The sequence below is a fragment of the Copadichromis virginalis genome, unplaced genomic scaffold, assembly GCF_057382275.1.
Source record: "Copadichromis virginalis isolate Kocher_CV1m ecotype Utaka unplaced genomic scaffold, C_Virginalis_male_GT1.1 unmapped_scaffold_1, whole genome shotgun sequence".
Classification (NCBI taxonomy): Eukaryota; Metazoa; Chordata; class Actinopteri; order Cichliformes; family Cichlidae; genus Copadichromis; species Copadichromis virginalis.
Window position 1 is genome coordinate 10,781,847 of NW_028188589.1, and position 22,002 is coordinate 10,803,848.

At 42.0% G+C, this 22,002-nt stretch overlaps 1 protein-coding gene and 1 pseudogene across 1 annotated transcript in view; one reads left to right on the top strand and one right to left on the bottom strand.

Moving 5' to 3' along the window:
* The first annotated feature begins 438 nt into the window (after positions 1 to 438).
* On the top strand, positions 439 to 2,739 carry LOC146679829 (uncharacterized; annotated as a pseudogene).
* Positions 2,740 to 6,585: 3,846 nt separating this feature from the next.
* LOC146679830 (NACHT, LRR and PYD domains-containing protein 3-like) overlaps positions 6,586 to 22,002 on the bottom strand; it is a 48,159-nt gene continuing 32,742 nt past the window's right edge. The window contains exons 9-11 of the mRNA XM_085450262.1: positions 17,634 to 17,807; positions 11,245 to 11,291; positions 6,586 to 11,096 (exon numbers count right to left, since the gene is read on the bottom strand). Coding sequence (XP_085306388.1) covers positions 10,558 to 11,096; positions 11,245 to 11,291; positions 17,634 to 17,807 — 760 coding nt within the window. The 3' untranslated portion in view covers positions 6,586 to 10,557. The remainder of the gene's footprint in view (positions 11,097 to 11,244; positions 11,292 to 17,633; positions 17,808 to 22,002) is intronic.

Genomic DNA, 22,002 nt, shown 5'->3' on the forward strand with positions numbered 1-22,002 from the left:
CGATTTCGCGTGATCCTGGATCGTTCGGTTCCCCGAAGCTCATCCGGGACTTGCTGTCATAGCAACAGAGCCGTAAGCGTAAACCTGCTCGGGAGCAGGTTTACTTTATGTAAACAGGATTAGATCGCGGCCACGCAGGTATGTCCGCTTCATTTATACGAAAGCAACAGCGATATTCCACCACTGTTTCACCATAAATAAATAACATCAATGTAACTAAAGATAATGCAGCACTTGATCCTTTTATTGATTTCACACAGATACATACAGATCATTCCCTAAAAAAGGGAAATGTACTATTAACATTCTATTACATGTATGTGATTATTACAGATGTAATTCATATTTCAGAGTAGTAATCGTAAATTACTTCGTGTAATCAAGATGGGAGACCACGGCTATAAAAGCGAAGGTGGATTTGGGAAGTCTGTCGCAGCCATGTCCTGTCCGTTTACGTGAGCCACCCATTGTGGAAGGTGCGAGATTGATAAGGAGAGTCCTCAGGATTCAGCGTATATTGCGGGACAGACAGGATCCTTTAGCTCAGCGCGACAGTGTGCTCATAGAGAGATATCGATTTTCCCGTGAGGGTATTATTCACTTAACCAACTTGTTGACGTGGGGGTGCAGGACCACCACCTGTCTTTTTTTTGCTCTGCCCTTTTCTTGGTTGCTGTTATGAACAAACAAACAGATTATTTCAGGGTCTCTTTCCAAGAGACGAAAAGCAATACAAGAGATAAATATTACCATTCTGTAGAATATTCTTATATTCCACTTTTACTTGTTCCCATGTTCTAGTGGGTCCTGTTGTGGCTCTAATGTGAAAGGGGATATAATATAACAATATAATATAATGTAATATAATATTGGATAATATAGTGTAATATAATAAATCTATAAATAAATAAGTGACTGAATAGTGGTATTCTCATGCGCTTTGGGTGCCTTGAAAAGCGCTATATCAATCCACTCCATTATTATTGTTATTATGAAATTACTTACGAGTTTAATTTGTCAGCAACTTCCTGCCAGCCCTCTCTCCTTGCTTTTGCAGCCTTTGCAGTGTTCCCTTGCGTTCTGATTAAACTCTGAAACTCCTGAAATCCCTCACTCAAGAGTTCTTGCTCTGCTGCCGAAAAATACCGAACGCGCTCCTTCGACATTTTCGCCGACCAATCAGAGGGTTGCCGATCAATGTTTCTACTATCGATGCGTAGCCCCTTTTACGACACCCAGTGATGTCACATTCCTGCGTCCAGCTGTACTAATCGTCAACAGCAGGTGTGTTCGGGGAACCGGATTAGCGAGCTCACGGTTAGCGCGATGGTTTGATCTTGGATGTAGTAAGCGACGTACGAAGAACGGGCCCCTGATCTCACAGACAGCAGTTCTCAGTTTGCTGACCACTTAACTCACTTCTGTCAAGTTAATAATCTTATCTTGTCTACCAAAGTGTTGCTGCCTGCAGACAGCTATACATACATAAGTGAAGCCTGGCATAGTACATCATGGCTGGACCACTGTATCTGTACAGCTGATGGACATGCAGCTTTAGCAAACATGACTATCAGGTATGAGGTAACTGTGTCAGATCATATACCTTTTGGTTTTACTGTGAATGTGGAACAAATGCCAGCAACAACTGGAAACAATATTGCTACCAGTGTAAAATTAGACTGGTCAGCTTGTAGTGAAGATGATTTCTTAGCTTATCATAGTAATACCGATATACATCTGAACAACATTTCTTTGCCCAAAGAAGCTATTTTGTGCAAGGATGTCAACTGTAAGAATGCTGTGCATAAACATTTACTCTGCTCCATGTATGATGATATAGTGACTGCTCTGCATGAAAGTGGTACACTGCTTGATAAACAATATAAGCATAAGAAACCTAACATCAGACCTGGCTGGAAAGAACATGTATCCATGTAACACGATGAAGCTTGCATAGCTTATAAATGTTGGGTCATGGCTGGAAGACCTAAACAAGGCCCAGAATTTGAACAGAAAAAATGTGCGAATGCCAGATATAAGTACGCTGTTCGCTTCATAACTAAAAATGAGCAAATGCTGAGAGCAGATTCTTTGGCCAGGAAAATGTTGTGTAATAATATGGCAGATTTTTGGAAAGAGGTGAAAGCTCTTAATAACTGTAAACCATCTCTACCATCAACTGTTGAAGGTGTTTCTGGGGCAGATAACATTGCAGCGTCATGGAGACAGCATTACAGTGCGTTGTTTAACTGTATAAAAAGTGATCCATATGAGGACAATCTTGACATGAGTAATGACACAATAAGTGTAAGGACACGTGAAGTTTATGAAGCCATTCATAGGTTGTCTGATAATAAATCCTCTGGTTTGGATCACATCACTGCAGAACATTTAAAACATGCTAGTTTAAGGCTAGCTCCTCTTCTAGCGCTCTGTTTCACTGGGTTTATGATTCATGGCATATTACCAGACTCAGTGCTGTGTATTTTACTGGTACCAGTTATGAAAGACAAAGCTGCAAAAGTGAGCTGTTTGGATAATTACAGGCCGATTGCACTAGCCAGTATTTTATCTAAGGTGTTAGAAAGAATCTTGTTTGATAGAGTTAGTGTGTTCATCTCTTCTCTGGATAATCAGTTTGGCTTCAAACCAAAGCACGGCACTGACATGTGCATATATGCACTCAAGGAAATAGTCAGGTTGTATAAAAAATTCATCTGTCCTCATGTGTTTCATTGATGCCTCTCAGGCTTCTGATCGAGTGAACCACAGAAAACTTTTTGATAAAATGAAGAGACGGGGAGTTCCTCAATACATCGTGAGGATTCTCTCTTACTGGTACGCTCATCAGAACATGCAGGTTAAATGGGGAAGCAGTATTTCTGCCCCCTTTGGTGTCAGCAATGGTGTCAGACAGGGTGGGATTTTGTCTCCAATTTTATTTAATTTATATGTTGATGATTTGTCCATACAGCTGAGAGCCTGTAACACTGGGTGTATATTAGGTAAAGCACTGATAAATCATCTCATGTTTGCAGATGACCTGGTTGTTTTTAGTCCAAGCGGTGCTGGGTTACAGGATCTTCTTAATGTCTGTACTGAATATGGTGTGCAATATGACATTGAGTACAATGCTGCTAAAAGTGCTGTTTTGATATGTAGAACCAAGCAGGATAAACAGCTAAATTTCCCTTTGTTTAAACTGGCACAAAAACTTTTGAAGTTCATAAAAAGGTGAAATACCTCGGTCACTTTATTACTGAGCAAATGAATGATGATGATGACATATACAGACAGCGATGTAAGCTCTATGTGCAGGCAAATACTATTGCACGCAAATTCAGCTTTTGTTCACTTTCAGTTAAAGTGGCTTTGTTTAAAGCGTATTGCACACCGCTATATACTGCCCCCTTGTGGTCATCCTACAAACAATGTAGCATGCAGAAGCTGCATGTTGCATATAATGATGCGATGAGAATCCTTTGCAGGATACCTAGAAGTGGTAGTGCCAGCCAGATGTTTGTAGCTGTGGGTGTCTGGACTTTTAAAGCACTTTTAAGAAAGTTAATGTTCAATTTTAGAGAATGACTGGATGGTTCGAGTAACAGTATAATTTTAGCACTTACAGATCCGACAGTGAGTGGTTCCCGTTACTCATCCAGTCTCAGAAAGCACTGGTTAAAGTGTTTGTGTACTTATTGATTTATTTTAAGTAATTGTGTTTTATGTATATTATGGTTTTATATTTTTACAAATGCTTTATATACTTATTTATATACATATATATATATTTAATGGTTTATACCTTGTGTTGTGTGTGTGTGTGTGTGTGTGTGGGGGGGGGGGGAGTTGTGTGTTTTTTTTCTTGTCTTGTTTTTATGGACATGAAGTCTGCCAATAAAGATTGAATTGAATTGATTATGAAGTTATTGAGCTGCACATACGTTACGACCTGCTTAAGTTCGAGGTCACAGCGTCTGTAGAGCAGCTGGAACATAATGAAGTCTACAAGGTTAAAGTTTTCTCTTCAGTTATTGTTCTTTCTGCTGCTTGGTTTGATGGATCTGAGAGCTTTTGTTTTTATTATTGTTATTATAATTATCATTAATATTTTACTCTCGAGAAGCTTTAAAATAGTGTTTGTGTTTGAAAAAATTGATTTAAGAATTGAACAGAAACATCTGTCCTTCTGAAAATCGCCCAAAGGCACGGAGACAAAGTCAAAGGATGCAACCTGTAACTTTCTCTTCCTTCATGTCAGGACCATCATCCATGATTTATATAAAATGCATATAGCAACAGTAGCACTTTAGTTTGGACTTTATGATTTCTGTAACTGGAAAATATTATTTTGTTTAAAGACAGAAGTGACCGCATAGTTGCAACATCAAAGGGAAATATTAATTAATTAGCATCAAGTATATTTGTTGCTTAAGCGTTTGCACTATAACTTAAGTAGGATTATAACTTTTAAGGAAGGAAAGATTTCAGATATTCAGTTCACTGTTTCAGTTATTTTATATGAAATTAAAACATTTCCGTTGGTCAAATATGATGCTCTAAATCAAGTAAAAGTTTGAAAATAAATGATGTATTTTTAAATGCTGCAACAAATGTTCACAAAAAGTAACTATAATTAAAACCAGTTAAACAAAATCAAATGTTTGAATCATGCTTAACCAAATGCCAGGCTGGAGAGCTGAACCTAAAGTATACGTAGAAAGATTTCAATATCTGAGCAGTTTTTAATGTTTTTATCACATATAAATGTCACAGCAGTGGGTCCTGGCCCAATGCTTTGTGTTTTTGGTTTTCTTTGACTCTTGTTTTTCTTGGTTTTTGTTCTTCTTATTTATCAGGCTCTCAGTAATCTTAGTTCTCCCTCCCTCAGTGTTCATTTCAGCCTGTGTTTAGTTTCTGTTCCCGTGTCCCACGTTTCATCGTTTCATGTCGAGTCAGCCCTGTCTCTCTGTTTCCTGTGTCTCCCCAGTCAGCCCCGCCTCCCTCGGGCACTCATGTGTGATACAGAGTAATAAACCTGACTACATTTGCTACACTCTCTTTATTACCTGTTACTTTAAAATTCATACACTAATTATGTCTGCCCATCTCTCTAATGTGAAGGTCAAAGGTCAACATCCCAGTGACATAAGAATAATCCCAAAGGGGCAAAGGCAGCGGTTAATTTAGCACATTTAGCATTAAGGGTACAGCAAGGATATACTTTTACTTATTGTGGCAGGGGTGTGGTCTCTGGCCTGCTGCAGTGGAGGCTGGTGGCGGGACGTTGGACGGCACAGGTGAGGGTGATGGAGCTCATGACTCTCCCCTTTATAGTGACGGAGGAGACTGGCGTGGGGGAAGCGTGTAGTGGAGGAAGCCGAGGAGAGAGCTGGTTTCTGGCTACAAAGACGGCGTCAAACCAGAAAAGATTGCTCGTGGTCAAATAATGTGTCAATCACCTGTGAATCAAACTGTGTGTGGCTCAGTTCATGTCACAGTGTTGTTTAGTATATCTTCACTTGTCTCACTCTCCTTCTGTTCTGTCCATCAGGACGATCCTCAGCGCTTACACAGATCCTCCATCGATGTTTTGGATCCAATCAGTGATCAGTTCTACGAGGAGGCCTGGATGTTCACCAGCGCTCGCTACACCTCCATCTACCAGAAGGTGAGTGTACTCCTTTGTACTCAGATTAACATTTTACTTCTTAAAATACATTTTCATATATGAGCTTTCTATTATTTCATGGGCCATTTAATCAATATTAAAATTACAAGCATATCAACAAAGGTGAAGCTGGTTTTTTCCACTTGCTGTCACACAGTCATGGAGGAATACAATAAATACATAATCAGTCATAGATCCTGAACAATGACATTAAAAGAAAGTCTGTGGCTCTAAAAACTAAACAGTATAAAGACATGCTCCAAGCTGCTGTTTCTCTCCTACTCCTCTAGGTTTTCCACTGTCGGCCATCCAGCGATGCTGGAGGGCTACCTGGCCAATGCTGGCCTACACAAAGAGGTCCCGGCTCGGAGGAGCTGAAGAAGATCCTTGCCTTCCTCGTCAGTTTCCTCTTCAGTTCCTATCCCAACAAAACCTTCTTGCACCTATTAGCTCCAAAGAGGCTATGGTGCCCGTGGAGGTCTGGACCTGAGGCCTGTGCTCATCACGTGGATAGAAAACACTCTGACACCATTCTGGAGGTCTGATGGGACTCTGACCAAAACACAGATGAAATAAAACTTGTGGCTGGAGCTTTTAAAATGACTTTTTCACCTCATAGATTAATGCTCATGATTGCATGTTAGCAAGACAGCATCTCCCCAAGGTGAAACTCTCAGGAGACATTTACTCTTAAACTGTAATCTGGTTGAGACTACTTGAGGAGATCTTAGTAGCGAGTATGTGGATTTAGTCTCTTCACCAACAGCAGACAGACCCATGCCAAGAAAGCAGACATGTTCTCAAAGAAAGCCGAGAGCAGAGATTGGAAAAAGCTAAAAAGAAAAAGCTGCAGCTTCAGACGACTATCTGCCTGTAAGGCTGAAAAAGTCCAGTTACGCTCTATTTTGGAAAAGCTCCCAGTTTTGGTAACCTGGACTTTTATTTCCCCTCTTCTGCTACAGATGTTGACTGTGACCTCAGAGGCCAACTGGACCACACAGCTGCAGCAGGAGTGAGGGAGAGGAGTCTTCATCCAGCTTCAAAGAAAACATCCAGGTAAAGTGACGTGGATCAGCGGATAAAGCCGTCTCCACTTTCAAAGGAGATCCTCTGAGAGAGAGACTCTCTGAGCCATTTTAGCCTCAAATTATAGGACTTTATAGTACAGCAACACTTTTAAAGGACAAAAATAAGATAAACTGTGACTGTAATACAAACAAAGTATTGCATGTGTTTTTAAAAGTGTTCCTCCGATGGGCAGGATATCACTATTAGACTGTCCCACCAGCCAACTTCAACAAGAGACCACAGCAGCATTCAGTGATCAGCACAGATGTTCCTCTAACACTCAGCATCTGATCCCTGTTGGTCTGTGTGCTTCTGCTTTTGCTCAGTTAGAAACCCTGCAGCAACCCGACCCAAAACTGTGTCTTCTTGTTGGCCTCAACGTTGAAGTGTCAAACGTCCAACATCTGGAAAGGAAACCACGCCAGTGTACTGTGATGTTTCACCAACATGTGGCAGACGCTGGTCCTGCCTTTCATGCTGACATCAGCAGAGAGCCCCGCCTACCTCAAAGCCTCCCCTGTCATGTATTGATCAGGATGATTATGAAGATGAGCGAGTGCAAATAAGACTGTAAAAGTCCACGAGCAGAATGTTTGGATGCTTTCTGATGATTCATGAATATCATGAGAGTGTTTGTGTGTTTTGTCTTTTCTTTGCTGACGTTTGTTACTAACAAAGACAATTTACGCTCTGTGTGTGTTTTCATCCTTACCAGCCGCACTCTAACTGCAATGAAGGAAACAAACTGTAGAAATGGTCGACTCAGTGACTTCATAAAATATTGAAGTGGTTCAGGTAGAGCCAGTTTTTAAATGACCATGAACACTGAGCGTATTGTATCTGTACAGCATGTTTTTCTATTAGACAGATTTGTAACAGAGGCCTTGCTCTCAGTAAGTTTGAAATCCTTTTCTGATTTCTTTTGTAATCTCTGATCTTTGTGTATCCTGCTCAGTTTGCATGCTGCCTGTAGGAGTTTCTGTCTTTGTATTTGAAGAGAATTCATTGAATATACTCAGCTGCTTCCCTTTGGTGCCTCACACATCACTGAAGTTTTTCAGTGTCCAGTTATTTGTTTTTAATAGCTGTTTGAATTCTCTGTATGTTTGACCCTGTAGACTGTTTAATGGACTGCTCGTCTTCCTGTTTGTAACCACTGCCTGTTTAGGACTAAAGATTTGGATTTTTGACTTTAACACAGCCTCTGCGTGTCGTCCCTTTGTGTCCTCGTCCTCTGTGAATGTGTCACAGATGTTTCCATGATAATAACACAGCTTTCCCACAGTGGCTTGCAGCAGCATTTATTCACAGCACATTTGAGAAAGGTTCAGATTAACTCGATGAGTTTATATTCAGAATGATTCTGACAGTGGGCCACTGTGAATTGTGATCTTTCATCAGGTCAATGTTTAAGTTCAGTATTTCAAAGCAGGAGCTATGAACAGTCATCATGTTGGCATTAGAATTATTATTATTAATCATTATTAATAATGTCGTTACTCATGTATAACTTTGATTAGTATACATGAATTTTATCAATAGTCAAAATAATGAATAATTCATGTATAACTTTTATTGTGTTTTGTATATTAATTATATTTAAATAGAGATGTTGACCCTGTCTCTACAGTAGCATCAGTGTAACATACATTATTGGTCCAAGCTGTCATAAATGGGGAGCCTGATCCTTTATTATGAAAACATGACGAGTATTTTTCTTGTCAGTTGGGAAGAAGTTGGTCTTTTTTTCCTTCTTTTTGCTCAGTTTGTCTTTTCTTTGGTAATTGAAACTCTGATCAAACCTACTCATGTTCACAGCATGTAAAAGCAGCTGACAGTCCGTGGCATTGTTGTTTGTAGAGGTGCAGTGTAGTGGGAGCATAAATCAAAAGAAAACAGTAACATTTATGTAATAAAACATCTGAATGAAAATGAACAGGCCCTTTATGAACTTCAAAGGGATCTGAAAACAACACTTTTTAAAAGAGTATCTTGGGGTGTAGGTGGTCAAAATAGAAAACTGAGCTGAGACTCTAAGTTCAATCCATCCATTCGTTTTTACTTAGGAGGAAGAAATGTCAGGCTGGTGCAGGCTGGTTAGGTGCATGTGGTTATCTGTGGAAGCTCCCACAGCGTGTCTGTCATTCAATATTGTGCTGTATATTGTATCTATGCAAAGATGAACAGACTGTGTGTTCACTGGTCTCTGTGCTGAAGCTCTGATGTCATCATCACTCCCTCCTCCACCCTCAGCAGTCCCAGCATGCTGCTGTCGTGCACCCCACCCTCACTCTACACCTGAGCCACAGACCACACCCTCCACCTCAATATACACCACAGTTTTCTCTGCTGTGGAAATGAGATCAGGAGGAAATCATCATTATTATTATTTAATAAACGCTCACATTAATGTGGGCTTATTTGTTTCATATTAGAAACATTAGTTGAGTGTTTTTAGTATAAAATGGTCAAAGTCCCTCTTTTTGCTCCTCCCCTCACCTGTGGATGGACGGTGCTGTTACCGTGGTGACAGCTTGGATGTGTTTCAGTCCTGCCTGGTTATCACTGCAGGAATCTTTCACATTTATTACAGGTAATAACTCTGATTTTTCTGTGTATTATGAGCCAAATGTATCCTGATACACACAGAGATGGATGAGCAGAGGTTTTTTTTGCAGTTTATGTAGTTACTATGGACTTAATGCAGACATATTATTAAAATTAGGGCTATAACAGTTGTATTGATGTATAGCAACTTGAAATGCTCCCACAAATGGCTCCACAGCATGTAAAAATATAACAAAAGCTCTGGCGGACTTGGTTCTGTGGTCAGTCTTAAAGGGTGAAGTTAAACTCTGTAATCTTCACTGTGTCACAGAGTTCAGTGAGTCCCGTTATTCACAGTATCAATCAGATCATCAGAGAACAGCTGATCAGCAATCAGTGGTGCCAACAGCGCCTCCTGTGGTGAGAGGATGCAATAATGCAATGTAGCATTTTTCCACTCAACACTTGCAGTCATGGAAACTGTCTGTTGGATCTGTGTGACGTTGCTTTCTTGGTTAGAGTTCCTCACAAATGTCCAGATGATTCTTCTAATGAGGCGTCGACCATGTTTGCAGCTCTTTGGAAGAAAACGTCGCCCTTTGCCATCCTTACTTTTCTTTGACTTCTTCAAATGCAGCTGAACTCCAGCTGGTATTTTCTTGGACTTTGCAGCTGTTTCTGGTCATCAGTTCATTCCTGCAAACCTCTGAAGCTGAACAACAATGATGCTGCATTGCTGGCTGATCCCAAAAGGTTGATTCTGTTCATCTGGACGTTTTCAGAAACGTTTGCTCACTGATCAGGTGACTTCTTCAGTCTCAGCTGACTGCAGCTTTACAAGCTTACAAACAGCACATTTGCACAATGACTGAAAGCAGCAGCACCTGATATATATGATACTAATATAATACATATACATATATAATCCATACTAATGATGAAGGAACTGAGCTCACAGTCCATTGTTCATTCAGTGAACTACTCAGTTTATTTTGGGCCTCAGAAATGCTCACTCTGTTTGTACATCACTGTCAGCAATAGACTCATTCTGCTGTGTGGACAGGAACACATGTGACATCACTTCCTGTTTGTTTGTGACTGAAGAGGAAGAAGTTTACAAGGAATCATTTAGAAGAGTTTCAAACATCAACTGATTGAATCCATGAATCTGAAAACGTGTTTGTGAGTGAAAGAGACAGACATGTACAGACTGAACTATCTGTTCAACAGTCAGAGTGTTTCTGTAACAGGAGACACTCTTTACACTCCACTCAGCACAGGGACACTGAGGAACCAGACCAGACCATAAACCCAGGATAAAGAGTTTGAGTGAATGTGGTGTTGAAGGTGTGGAGGTGGATCAGAGTGTCAGAGGAGACTCTGTAGAAGGACAGAGTGCCAGCAGGACAGTCCACATACACTGCTGCTCTGTTAGAGACAGAGGAGGAGGAGGAGGAGGAGGAGGAGATGGATGTTTCTCTGTAATTTTGACAGACATAACGAGGACCATCATCAGAGCAGATCAGACTCCAGGACTGATCATTGTATCCAAACTCACAGTCATAACTGTCTCCTTTCCTTCTGATGCTTCTGTAACTCACTGATATATCAACGGCTCCTCTCCACTCGACCTCCCAGTAACAGCGACCAGTCAGACCATTTCTACACAGCAGCTGAGCCCAGTAATCAAATCTGTCTGGATGATCAGGATATGACTGAACCTCCTCCACATGTGTCACCTTCCTGTTGTTGTCAGACAGTTGGAGCTTTGTGTTCACTGTGTTTGTGTCGATTGTGAGTTGACAGGAATCTGATGGAGAGAACAAACACAATCCAGCTGCAGTTATTGATCCATCATCTGTTCATTGATTGACACTTTGATGATGACTCCTGACATGATGAAGATGGTTGAACGTGTGCTGCTTTGTTTTCATGAATCCCATTAAAAACACACTTACACTTCCTCAGACCTGGTCTCAACCATCGGACTCCAGCAGGCTCCACCCTGAAAGGAGGAGGGGGGTCAGAGCAGCACAGTCAGCATGCACACATGGACATTACATGGCTCTCACACACACTGTTACACACTGAGCTCAAAGCTCGGCTCCACTGTTTTATTCAAAGAAATCTACATTTACTTATCAGCACATTTAAAAACAGGTTGAGCCAAAGTGCTGCACAGAGTAGAGAGAAAATAGGAAACATACACAGTAATGACTATAAAGACTGGTCAGGATTGAAAGCTACAGAGTACAAATGTATTTCCAACCGGCTTTTAAAAATGTCCAGTGTTGGTGACGACCTGATGTGAAGGGCGACTGTTCCAGAGTTTGGCTGCAGCCATCGATAAAGCTCACCTCTGTTTTTACGTCTAGTTCTGGTCAGAAGCTGCTTATCTGCAGACCTGAGGGCTCCACTTGGATTCTTTTGTTAAAGAGAGATAAGATGGAGCCAATCCATTCACAGATTTAAAGACAACCAGATCTGGAAGTGGATTCTACCACGTACTGGTAACCAGTGGAAAAAGCTGGTGATGGGTCGTCTAGCACAGACCCACCGCTGGAACCAGACAATTGATGAGGGAGAGAACTGTGACAGCGCCGTTCCTTCACTTGACCTCAGTCGCTCTCGTCTGCTCCCTCGTAACACTGCTCTTTATTGAGCTTACATGAATATGCACAAGTTCATTATGACGTCTTACACAGGTATGAACAAAGAGTACCAGTCTGTGCATAGTGTGTGTGTGAGTGTGTGTGTGTGTGTGTGTGTGTGTGTGCGTGTGTGTGTGTGTGTCTGTGTGTCTGTGTGTGTGTCTGTGTCTGTGTGTGTGTGTGTGTGTCTGTGTGTGTGTGTGTGTGTGTGTGTCTGTGTGCGTGTGTGTGTGTCTGTGTGTGTGCGTGCGTGCGTGTGTGTGTGTCTGTGTGTGTCTGTGTGTCTGTGTGTCTGTGTGTGTGTCTGTCTCTGTGTGTGTGTGTGTGTGTGTTTGTGTGTGTGTTCCAGATGTGACCCTGTGACCCCAAAGCTGGTGCTAAGAGTCCAGCGGTCCCCCTAACAAAGGGCTCTTATACTTAACCAGACACAGAGTAGGTGTCCTCCTACACCAGGGGTCTCAAACTCGCGGCCGGTGGGCCAATTGCGGCCCGCAGGACGATAGTTTTTGGCCCCACCTTAATATGAAAATGTAATGTTAGTTTGATAATGTATGACACTTTACAGTGTTGTGGGCGGAGCTGAATTAACCCACCAATCAGGGTGGGATATGGATCTCAGGGGACACCAGCCGGGCTTGATGCAAGCAGGGAAACATTTCTCAATGAGTCAAAGTTCCAGCAGCGTTGCCCTGGAGTGTTTCTTTCTTTCCTGTGCCTGGCTGGCTTCCTCCTTTCTATTGGGCAAACGCCGACATTCGCCCCAGCGCGCTGCGTTCACAACACTTCAAAAAAAGTTGTTACCCGGGGTAGCGGTCACGTCCGGTTGGGGGCTCTGTTGGCTCTCAGGTGACTGTTTCCTCGCGGCTGCGTGCAGCGGGGCTAGGGGAGGGTCTGTGCTGACGGACGTGGGTTACTGACCTGGCAACCTGGCTGCCCCTGGGTGGGTCCGGGATGGGCGTGAGGTTCTGGGGGCGCTCCGTCTCTGGGCTGGGGCCCGGGCCGGGCCTCGGGGGCTTGGGTCCTGGTTGGTGTGTCACTCAGGCACAGCTGGGGGCCGGCGGAGCTCACGGGCGCGTCACTGCAACTCCCCCTGACTTCTGCTCCGCGGCTGCTGGGCGAGCCCTCATCTGGGACTCTCCTCAGCTCTTACTGGAACAGTGGCGCGGCTGCCCCTCTGTTGGTCTTCCTTGGTCTCTTGTGTTCTGGGGGCCTCTGGATGTCTGGAGTTTTGATCTCCTCCATACCCACTTCACACCCTGGAGGACGGGGCTGTGGCCCCCCCACACTCCCTAGCAGATCATTACATGGAGAAACCTTTGGAATGCAAGCATGCTGATCCACACAGGTATGCACACATGGGTATTCACAGACGCGGACTAAAGCTTTCTTGGCTGCTGCCTCAAAGCACACTGTGCGCTGTCTATCTTGCGTGCTGCACAATATCGTTTATTATTTAGTAAATATTGATATCTATGACTAGCTAGTTTATTGTGATGGTGCTTTGTTTTCTCTATTATTATGTTGCTCTTTGTTGTTTGCTGTCTCCTCTGTTTGTTTTTTTTGTTTGTTTTTTTTTTTTTTTTCTCCATACAGGTGACCCAGGAGTTCTTTTTTTTTTCTCTCTCTCTTCCCCCCCCTTCTCACCGTCTCTTCTCCCCTTTGGTTTTCTTTCTTTCTCTCCCCCTCTTTCTCTCATTAATTCCCCCTGTCCTATTTATTAATAAAAAAAAATTTAAAAAAATGACAAAGGATGAACTGAAGCTCTGCCATCACGTAATGTCGCATACTGAAAAAAAAAAAAAAAAAAAAAAAAAAAAAGTTGTTTTTTTAAGTTGCTGCCCAGCGGGACATTATACGTATATAGATTTATACACACGTCAGTGGGATTTAAAGTTATTTTTCCACAGAGAGAGATCTCATATTAACTCTCACAGTGATGCGTAGGCGGCGGGATAAAAGAAAAGTCATGAACTCAATGCAGCCCAATTTAGTCTGCAGTCACATAGCGACACCTGTTCATCGGCAACAACAGTCCCCGGTAACCCGGACTAATTATAGGGTCGCACCGTAATTTGTGGCTCCATGTTTTTATTTGCATCACTGCGTTTGCATTGCAGCAAACATGAACATTACATATATTTCAATATAATGTAAAAGCAGTCAAAACAACTAACATCAGAAACAGCTGATGTTATTTGTTATATGTCACGGTGTCGTTTCTGCTTCTTTCTCCTGTAACAACAGCCCGGCGCCGTGAGCAGTCGCCTTTTTTGCGCTCGCTATCCCTGCACTTTCTACCATCTGCAAACGCCACGGTGTTCGTGTCGTCATGAAAGACATGAACATCGAGCGTAAAAACAAAGGAGACTGCTACCGGCTTTTTATCTGCCGATCGCCGTGCTACGGTTGCAAGAAAAAGAAGCAGAAATGACGTTCTCTACGCGTTGAGACGTTCCCCGTCCGTCGGCTAAACGCTTGATTGAAACTTCAATGCGACAGTGACACCAAGTAGAATTATAAATGTCACATAGCCCCAAACATGTCTTTTTCAAAGCCTGCGGTGAAGAGAAAGGTTGGTGATGAGCACCGACAATTTCAGGAAAAGTGGGAAATGCAATATTTCTTTGTTGAGCACAGGGGCACCCCGACCTGTCTTATTTGCACAGAGAAAGTTGCGCTGCACAAGGAATACAATTTGAAACGTCATTACACAACTAGACATGCTGAGCTGGATGCAAAATACCAGGGAGACGAGAGAGCGAACCGGGTTGCCAGTCTTAAAACAGATCTACTGAGGCAGCAAGATTTCTCCAAGAAAGCAACCAAAGAGAATAATGCAGCAGTCGGAGCCACGTGGTTAGTGAGATGATTGCTAAAGCAGGGAAGCCATTCACAGAAGGTGCATTTGTCTAAAAGTGCATATTGCAGGCTGCAAATATAGTCTGTCCGGGAAAGAAAGGTCAGTTTAGCAACATCAGCCTTTCTGCCAACACCGCAGCAGATCGCATTTCTGACCTGTCAAGTGACATTTATGACCAACTGTGTGAGAAAGCCAAATGTTTCAGTGTATACTCGGTCGCTCTTGATGAGACCGCAGACATCACCGACACTGCCCAGCTCCCAATGTATGTCCGTGGTGCTGATGACAGTTTTGAAGTGATGGAGGAGCTGCTCACAGTAATTCCAATGCATGGCCAGACCACCGCTCAGCAGATATTTACAAGCTGTGTGATGCCATTGAGAATGTTGGTTTGCCATGGAAGAGGTTTGTTGGAATAACAACAGATGGAGCGCCATCAATGACAGGGAGGAAACATGGACTGGTGGCACAAAACAAACTGGAAGAGGAAGGCGTGGAGGAGGCCATTGCTCTGCACTGCATCATCCATCAGCAGGTCCTTTGCAGCAAATGCCTGAAGTTTGACAATGTGATGTCTATTGTTGTGAAATGCATCAACCAAATCAGATCCAGGGGCTTAAAGCACCGAAGGTTCTGTGCTTTTTTAGAGGAAATGGAGTCAGAATATGGGGATGTGCTCGACTTCACTGAGGTACGTTGGCTCAGCAGGGGAAATGTATTAAAGAGACTTTTTGAGTTGAGAGCAGAAGTGAAGCCTTCATGGAGAAGGATGGAGTTAGTGTTCCTGTGCTAACTGATCCCAAATGGCTCATGGACTCAGCTTTTCTTGTTGATATGACACATGAGCTTAATGTACTGAACAAGACGTTACAAGGCCAGGGGCAACTTGTCAGTGCTGCCTATGACAACGTGAGAGCATTCTCCACAAAACTGGCGCTCTGGAAAGCTCAGCTCTCTCAGACAAACCTTTGCCATTTCCCAGCATGCAAGGCACTCGTGGATGCAGGCACACCATTCAGTGCTGACAAGTATGTTGATGTCATTTTGAGGCTACAGGAGGAATTTGATCACAGATTTGCTGACTTCAAGACACACAGAGCCACCTTTCACATTTTTGCCGACCCCTTCTCCTTTGATGTGCAAGATGCCCCTTCTGTGCTTCAAATGGAGCTCATTGAGCTGCAGTGCAACTCTGAACTCAAAGCAAAGTTCAGGGAAGTGAGTGGAAAAGCAGACAAGCTTGGACAATTTTTGAGAGGATTGAGCCCTAGTTTCCCTCGGCTTTCCCGAATGTTCAAGCGGACCATGTGCCTTTTTGGTAGCACATACTTGTGCCAAAAGCTCTTCTCCACTTTGAACTTCAATAAGTCCAAGTACAGGTCCAGACTTACGGATGATCATCTTCAAGACATACTGAGGGTCGCAACTGCTTCCTCCCTCAGGCCAAATCTGGCTCGGCTATGCGAGAGGAAACGCTGCCAGGTCTCTAGCAGCAAGGAGTAGGCAAGAGAAGCCATGTTCAGAAGAACAGTTCATTTTCTACAGTGTTCCATTCATGTTCAGAAGAAGGTTATAGAACTGTTAATACAGACATTTCAATCTAAATACAGCAGATATAGAAGACTGAAAAAAACACACAAGTTCACTGACTAAAAATATCTTATTATTATTTTATTTATGTATTACAGATTGATTTATTTTCTTATTAATTCTTAATTTGTTCATTTTTCATATTTTGTGTTAAAAAAATAAAAATAAAGAGATTTGAGAAGATTGGAATTTTTTAACCATGCCTTTCTTGTGGAAAACCTAATGCGGCCCAGCCTCACCCAGACTCTGCCTGCAGCGGCCCCCAGCTAAATTGAGTTTGAGACCCCTGTCCTACACCATAAATCAGTAAGAGAGGGTACGACCTCTCTCATGGCCCCAAGTGGTGTGTGCATGCCAGAGCACTCTGGAAGGCACACAGAGTCTTTACAGACTACTCAGGATCAAACCTCTATCATCATGCAATCGATTATACAACTCTAAGCATATATGAGTAAATATTTCTAAGCATCAATCAACAATATAAACCTTACAGCTGGTTTTAATAACAGAATTCATTTGTTTCTCAAATGAGAAAGAGCTATCGAGAAACACTCCTAAATCTTTAGTTCTGAACTTTTCCAGTGGGCCAAGGTCAACATTATTAAATAATGCTAATTCTTTTCCTTTACATTATAACAATGTGAGGAGTTAATGCTAAGTATACTGCCATTAGCGGCTAATTCTAATTAGGGGTGAATAATTATTAGTAGCTAATGCTAATATTGTTTTCCCTTTCTTTATACAACTTGAGCAGCTATTGCTAAGTAGGCCACTTTTCTCTGCTAAGGATTTGTGTGACCATGATGGAAACTCTGATAAGCTAATGCTGCTAAGCTAATGCTGTTTATGGGCCCTGTTAGAATCAATATTTCATTCTCATTCTGTTGTTTGAGAACAATAACAGAAAAATGTGCACTTGAGAACAAATTTATTGTGAATTCAACTGTGAATGTACAGTTTGTCATTATTTAAGCTTCCATTTCCAAATGTTAGCTGACACTTTATTAGGTACACTGGTATCTATATCAGGTACACCTGTGACCTAAATGTTCCTGCAAACAGACTCCTTGGAGACCCCTACATAAATATCCATGAACTATCCAACTAGACTAGTGTGTCTGTCCCTGAAAATATTCCTGCATGTGTGATTGTTCATGTGTCATCTGCAGGAAACAAACAGGAAGTGAGTGAAAGACACAGGAAATGTTTCCAGCTCTTCCTCCTCTATCAGATTTTCTCTCCATACCTGAGAGTGTCCAGTCTCCAGCCTGGATCCTTCAGTCCAGCCGACAGCAGCTTAATTCCTGAGGGACCTGGATGATTGTAGCTCAGGTCCAGCTCTCTCAGATGGGAGGGGTTGGAGCTCAGAGCTGAGGCCAGAGAAGTACAACCTTCCTCTGTGATCAGACAGCCTGACAGACTGCAGACACACAAAACAACAATCTATCTGTCAACAGTTGTTTTCTCTTTGTCACAATAACATCTATCCATCCATTTTAACTTTATTTATAAGTGACAATACCCAACAGACAACAACAGTCATCTGAAGCTGTTTAACAGTGTAAGGTAACCGCCTCCACTGTGAGAAGCACTTGGTGATGGTGGGAAGAAGAACTCCCTTTGACACAAAGATCCTCCCAGTGAAAACAGGCTCCAGGAGGAGCATCTACCATGACTGGTTGCAGGGTGAGGGGAAAGAGAAGAGATGAGCTCAGAAAGACAAGAACAAAACAGAGAGACAAAAGTTAAGGACATGTAGTAGTGACATATAAAAGCATCAGGAGTGAAAAGAGGGGAGAAGAAAGCAGAGCATCATGGGAAGTCCGCCAACAGCCTGAGCCTATAGCAGCATAACTAAGGGATGGTTCAGGGTCACCTGTGCTTTGTCATCTCTCTCAGGTGATGGACAGCTCAGATGATGACCCCGCCTACGTGGTCAAATTCAAGTCTACATTCAGAACAGACCTGGAGACACGCAAGCATAAAAGCCAACATAGCCAGATTCAAGGAGCTCAAGTGTTTACCCAGATCTTACTGAACTTACTGCAGGAACAGAGGGTTGTTGGAGGGAAACCTGTGGAAGCAACAACATCCGAGCATCCAGAGAAGAAGTTGGCCCTGTTGGTGCTTCATCAGAGTGTGAACAGGAGGAAGACTCAGCTGAGAACAGTGTGGTGGATACAGAGCAGAGCCCACCATCAGTACAGAGGCCTGTCCATTAGAGTGCTGCTCCAACATGCAGCACATGTACTTGGCCACAGCTGCAACATCTGTACCTGTGAAAGCTTCTTCTCTGTTGCTGCTCATATTGTACAGAAGAAGAGAGTTTCTTTATCATCAGAAAATGTCAATGAGCTTGTGAGTCTTAGCAGCTGGCTCGGTGCAGAGGAGGAAGAACATGTCAGTCAGAGGAAGATAAATGCAGTTCATGTTGTCAACTCAACCTGGACTGTTGAAAGAGTTTTTCTTTGTCTTGTTTCTGACTGAGATTCTCCAAAGGAAATCCAGCACAAACACACACTTCACACACTCAAAGTCCTGCACAGTAAATGAGCTGATGAGCGTTTGTGCTGCTGCCTGATAACAGAACAATAGTTCTGCTGCTTCCTGTTCTGGAAACACACATTTATAAATGTTCACTTGCTGTTGATCAAAGGTATGTTGGTGGCTCTGGACGCTGAGGGGAACTTTGTAAAAAACTAGATCAACTGTTAACGTCCTGGCAGAGAACTTTGATTTGATATTTGATTAGATTCATGTTTCAGCTCAGACTGACAGAAATATTTGAACTGCTGCTGTGTTAATGAAAAGGGGTCAAATAGCTGATATTTGTGTTGAAGAGAGTTAAAAAAAAGTTTAACTGTTAACTGAAAGAAATGTTGCCATAAGCGGGATTTGAACCCGGGCCTCCCAGTCTGAGAACGGGTGCTCATCTAACTGAGCTAAAACACAGGTCAACCTGGCAAGGAAAATCAGTGAGGCCACTGATGATATGGCAGAAATGGGCAAAAAATATTGGAAAAAAAATTCAATATCTCAAAAAGTATAGAAGTTATGAGCACCAAAAGTCATAGCCGGCATTAGCAGAAAGAGCAGAATTTTTTAAAGTTTGAATGGCGAAAATCGGATGAAAACTGTGGGAGTAGTTCCACGGCGAAAAGTGTACGGAAACACCCGGAATAATAAAGAATAAAGAGAAACAGGAACTCAATAGTGTGGATGCCTTTGAGGGCATCCACACAATAAGTACACAATGCACTACTTTTGAACTCATGACTGAATGTTGCTGTAACAAAGCCATTAATGTGATTCAAAGTGTTCATGGTTTCCCAGCACAACAAATGATTGCACAAGTGTGACTGATCCACTTTCTAATGTGTGTGTAGCCCACACTGTGTGTCACTGTGTCACAGGTGAGTCTGTGTGTCCAGGTTCTATGAGGACAACAGGATATAGTGACTGAGTCCAGCAGCTTAAAGTCTGACTCCATCCTCCATTTAAATAACTCACAGCAACAACTGAATAGCTTTGCCTTTGTGTAGCTGACACTTCATTTTAATGTCCTTCTATTCTGGTTCATCTGGTCTCAGTTTCTATAAGCACACAGGTTTCATCAGGGACTCTATGACCTCAGTGATCTTTGCTGGGCCTTAATGCTCTGAACAAAGCTGCACATCACAAGACTAAATAGAAATGAATCAGTCTTTCATTAAGTGTGCCTATGCCAAAAGGCACACTTATTACTATTGCTCGGATTTATTATTATTAAGTGTGCCTATGCCAAAAGGCACACTTATTACTATTGCTCGGATTTATTATTAAGTGTGCCTATGCGAAGGCACACTTATTACTATTGCTCGGATTTATTATTATTATTATTATTATTATTATTATTATTATTATTATTATTAAGTGTGCCTATGCGAAGGCACACTTATTACTATTGCTCGGATTTATTAAGTGTGCCTATGCGAAGGCACACTTATTACTATTGCTCGGATTTATTATTATTAAGTGTGCCTATGCGAAGGCACACTTATTACTATTGCTCGGATTTATTGTGTGGCATCCACACTATTGAGTTCCTGTTTCTCTTTATTGTGTGGATGCTTTAAGCATCCACACTATTGAGTTCCTGTTTCTCTTTATTCTTTATTGTGTGGATGCTTTAAGCATCCACACTATTGAGTTCCTCTTGGGACTTCCGTACACTTTTTGGCACTTAACTACTTCCGCAATTTTCAGCCGATTTTCACCGTTCAAATTTTAAAATATTCTGCTATTTCTGCTAATTCCTGCTATGTCTTTTGGTATTTTTCACTATTATACTTTTTAAAATATTAAGCTTAATTTGTCCCATTGAAATGAATGGGAAACTTCTGCAATTCTGCTAAAATTTGCTTGTTTCTGAAACTTAACTACTTCCTCATATTTTCACGTAGAACAACCATTCAAACTTTAAAATGTTCTCAAATTATTGGGCTATTCAGGTATGATTCAGCTTTTTCAAATCTTTTACCGTTTTACTTTTATGCCTCTTAAAGTTTTCAGTTGCAAAATTGTGATTTTTCACAAAATACATGCGTTGTTATGGTTGCTATGCACTTGGCTTCCAGTGTGCCACTGAAGGTTTTGCAGTCTTCTCTTCATGTCCGAACAACTTCTTGCTACTTGCTCAATTTTCACTCAACTTCCACAAATTATACATCAAAACGTAGGTATTTTTGCTGGGTTTCCGAAAATGTCACTATCATTGTTGTGGGATTTATAGAATTTTGGCAAATCTCCTCAGACCAACACAAAGTCGCAAAACTCTCCATAGAAAGTCAATGGAGAGCTTGTTCAAAATCACCGCTTGATTTCTGTAATGAGAGGCATATTCGAATCGTCATATCTCCTTAACGAAGCAAAGTTAAGACATAAGGCTTGTCCCAGTATATCTTCAGACACTCCTGACGCTCACAATTCAAGAATTATTTTCTGACCTATTACCGTTCTGAAATGAGTTAGACTTGTTTGAGGGTAGGAAATTCGTCCTTCGCTCAGATTTCTTCAGATTTCAAACTCTGGAAATGAACCACTTTTTTCTCTCGTCATATCTTTTTAATGGATTTCCACAGAGACCTGAAAATTTCCATGATTGTTCACCAAAGCCTGCTGTCTCTTACGGTGAAAGAATGATATTGATACTCCAAATAGATTTAGAGTTAGAAAGCGTTGTTTGAGGGCAAGTCAAGGCAGTTTTTGCTTCGCTCTACTCAGTTATGGTGCATTAGAAGTCAATTATCTTTAATAATTCATATTTTAATGATAAATTGTCAACACTTTAAGATTCCCCCATCTCTTCTGAACAAAACGGTGTAAGAATGACCGTTCTAGCCCCTACGGTTAGGAAATTATGGTCATTTGTTTGAGGGGAGTTGTCATTATGAGAAATAGACTGCAAAAATCCTGTCTCTCTGTGCTGCGTGCACCTGTTTTGGCGGGAAAAAGTGCACAGGCTCTCTGATTGGTGGATTCAAATTCAGCAGCTCCAAGGCTGCTTGACTGAGCTAGAAACTTACTTCTCTCTCCGTGTGTGTGTGTGTGTGTGTGTGTGACAGAGAGAGAGAGAG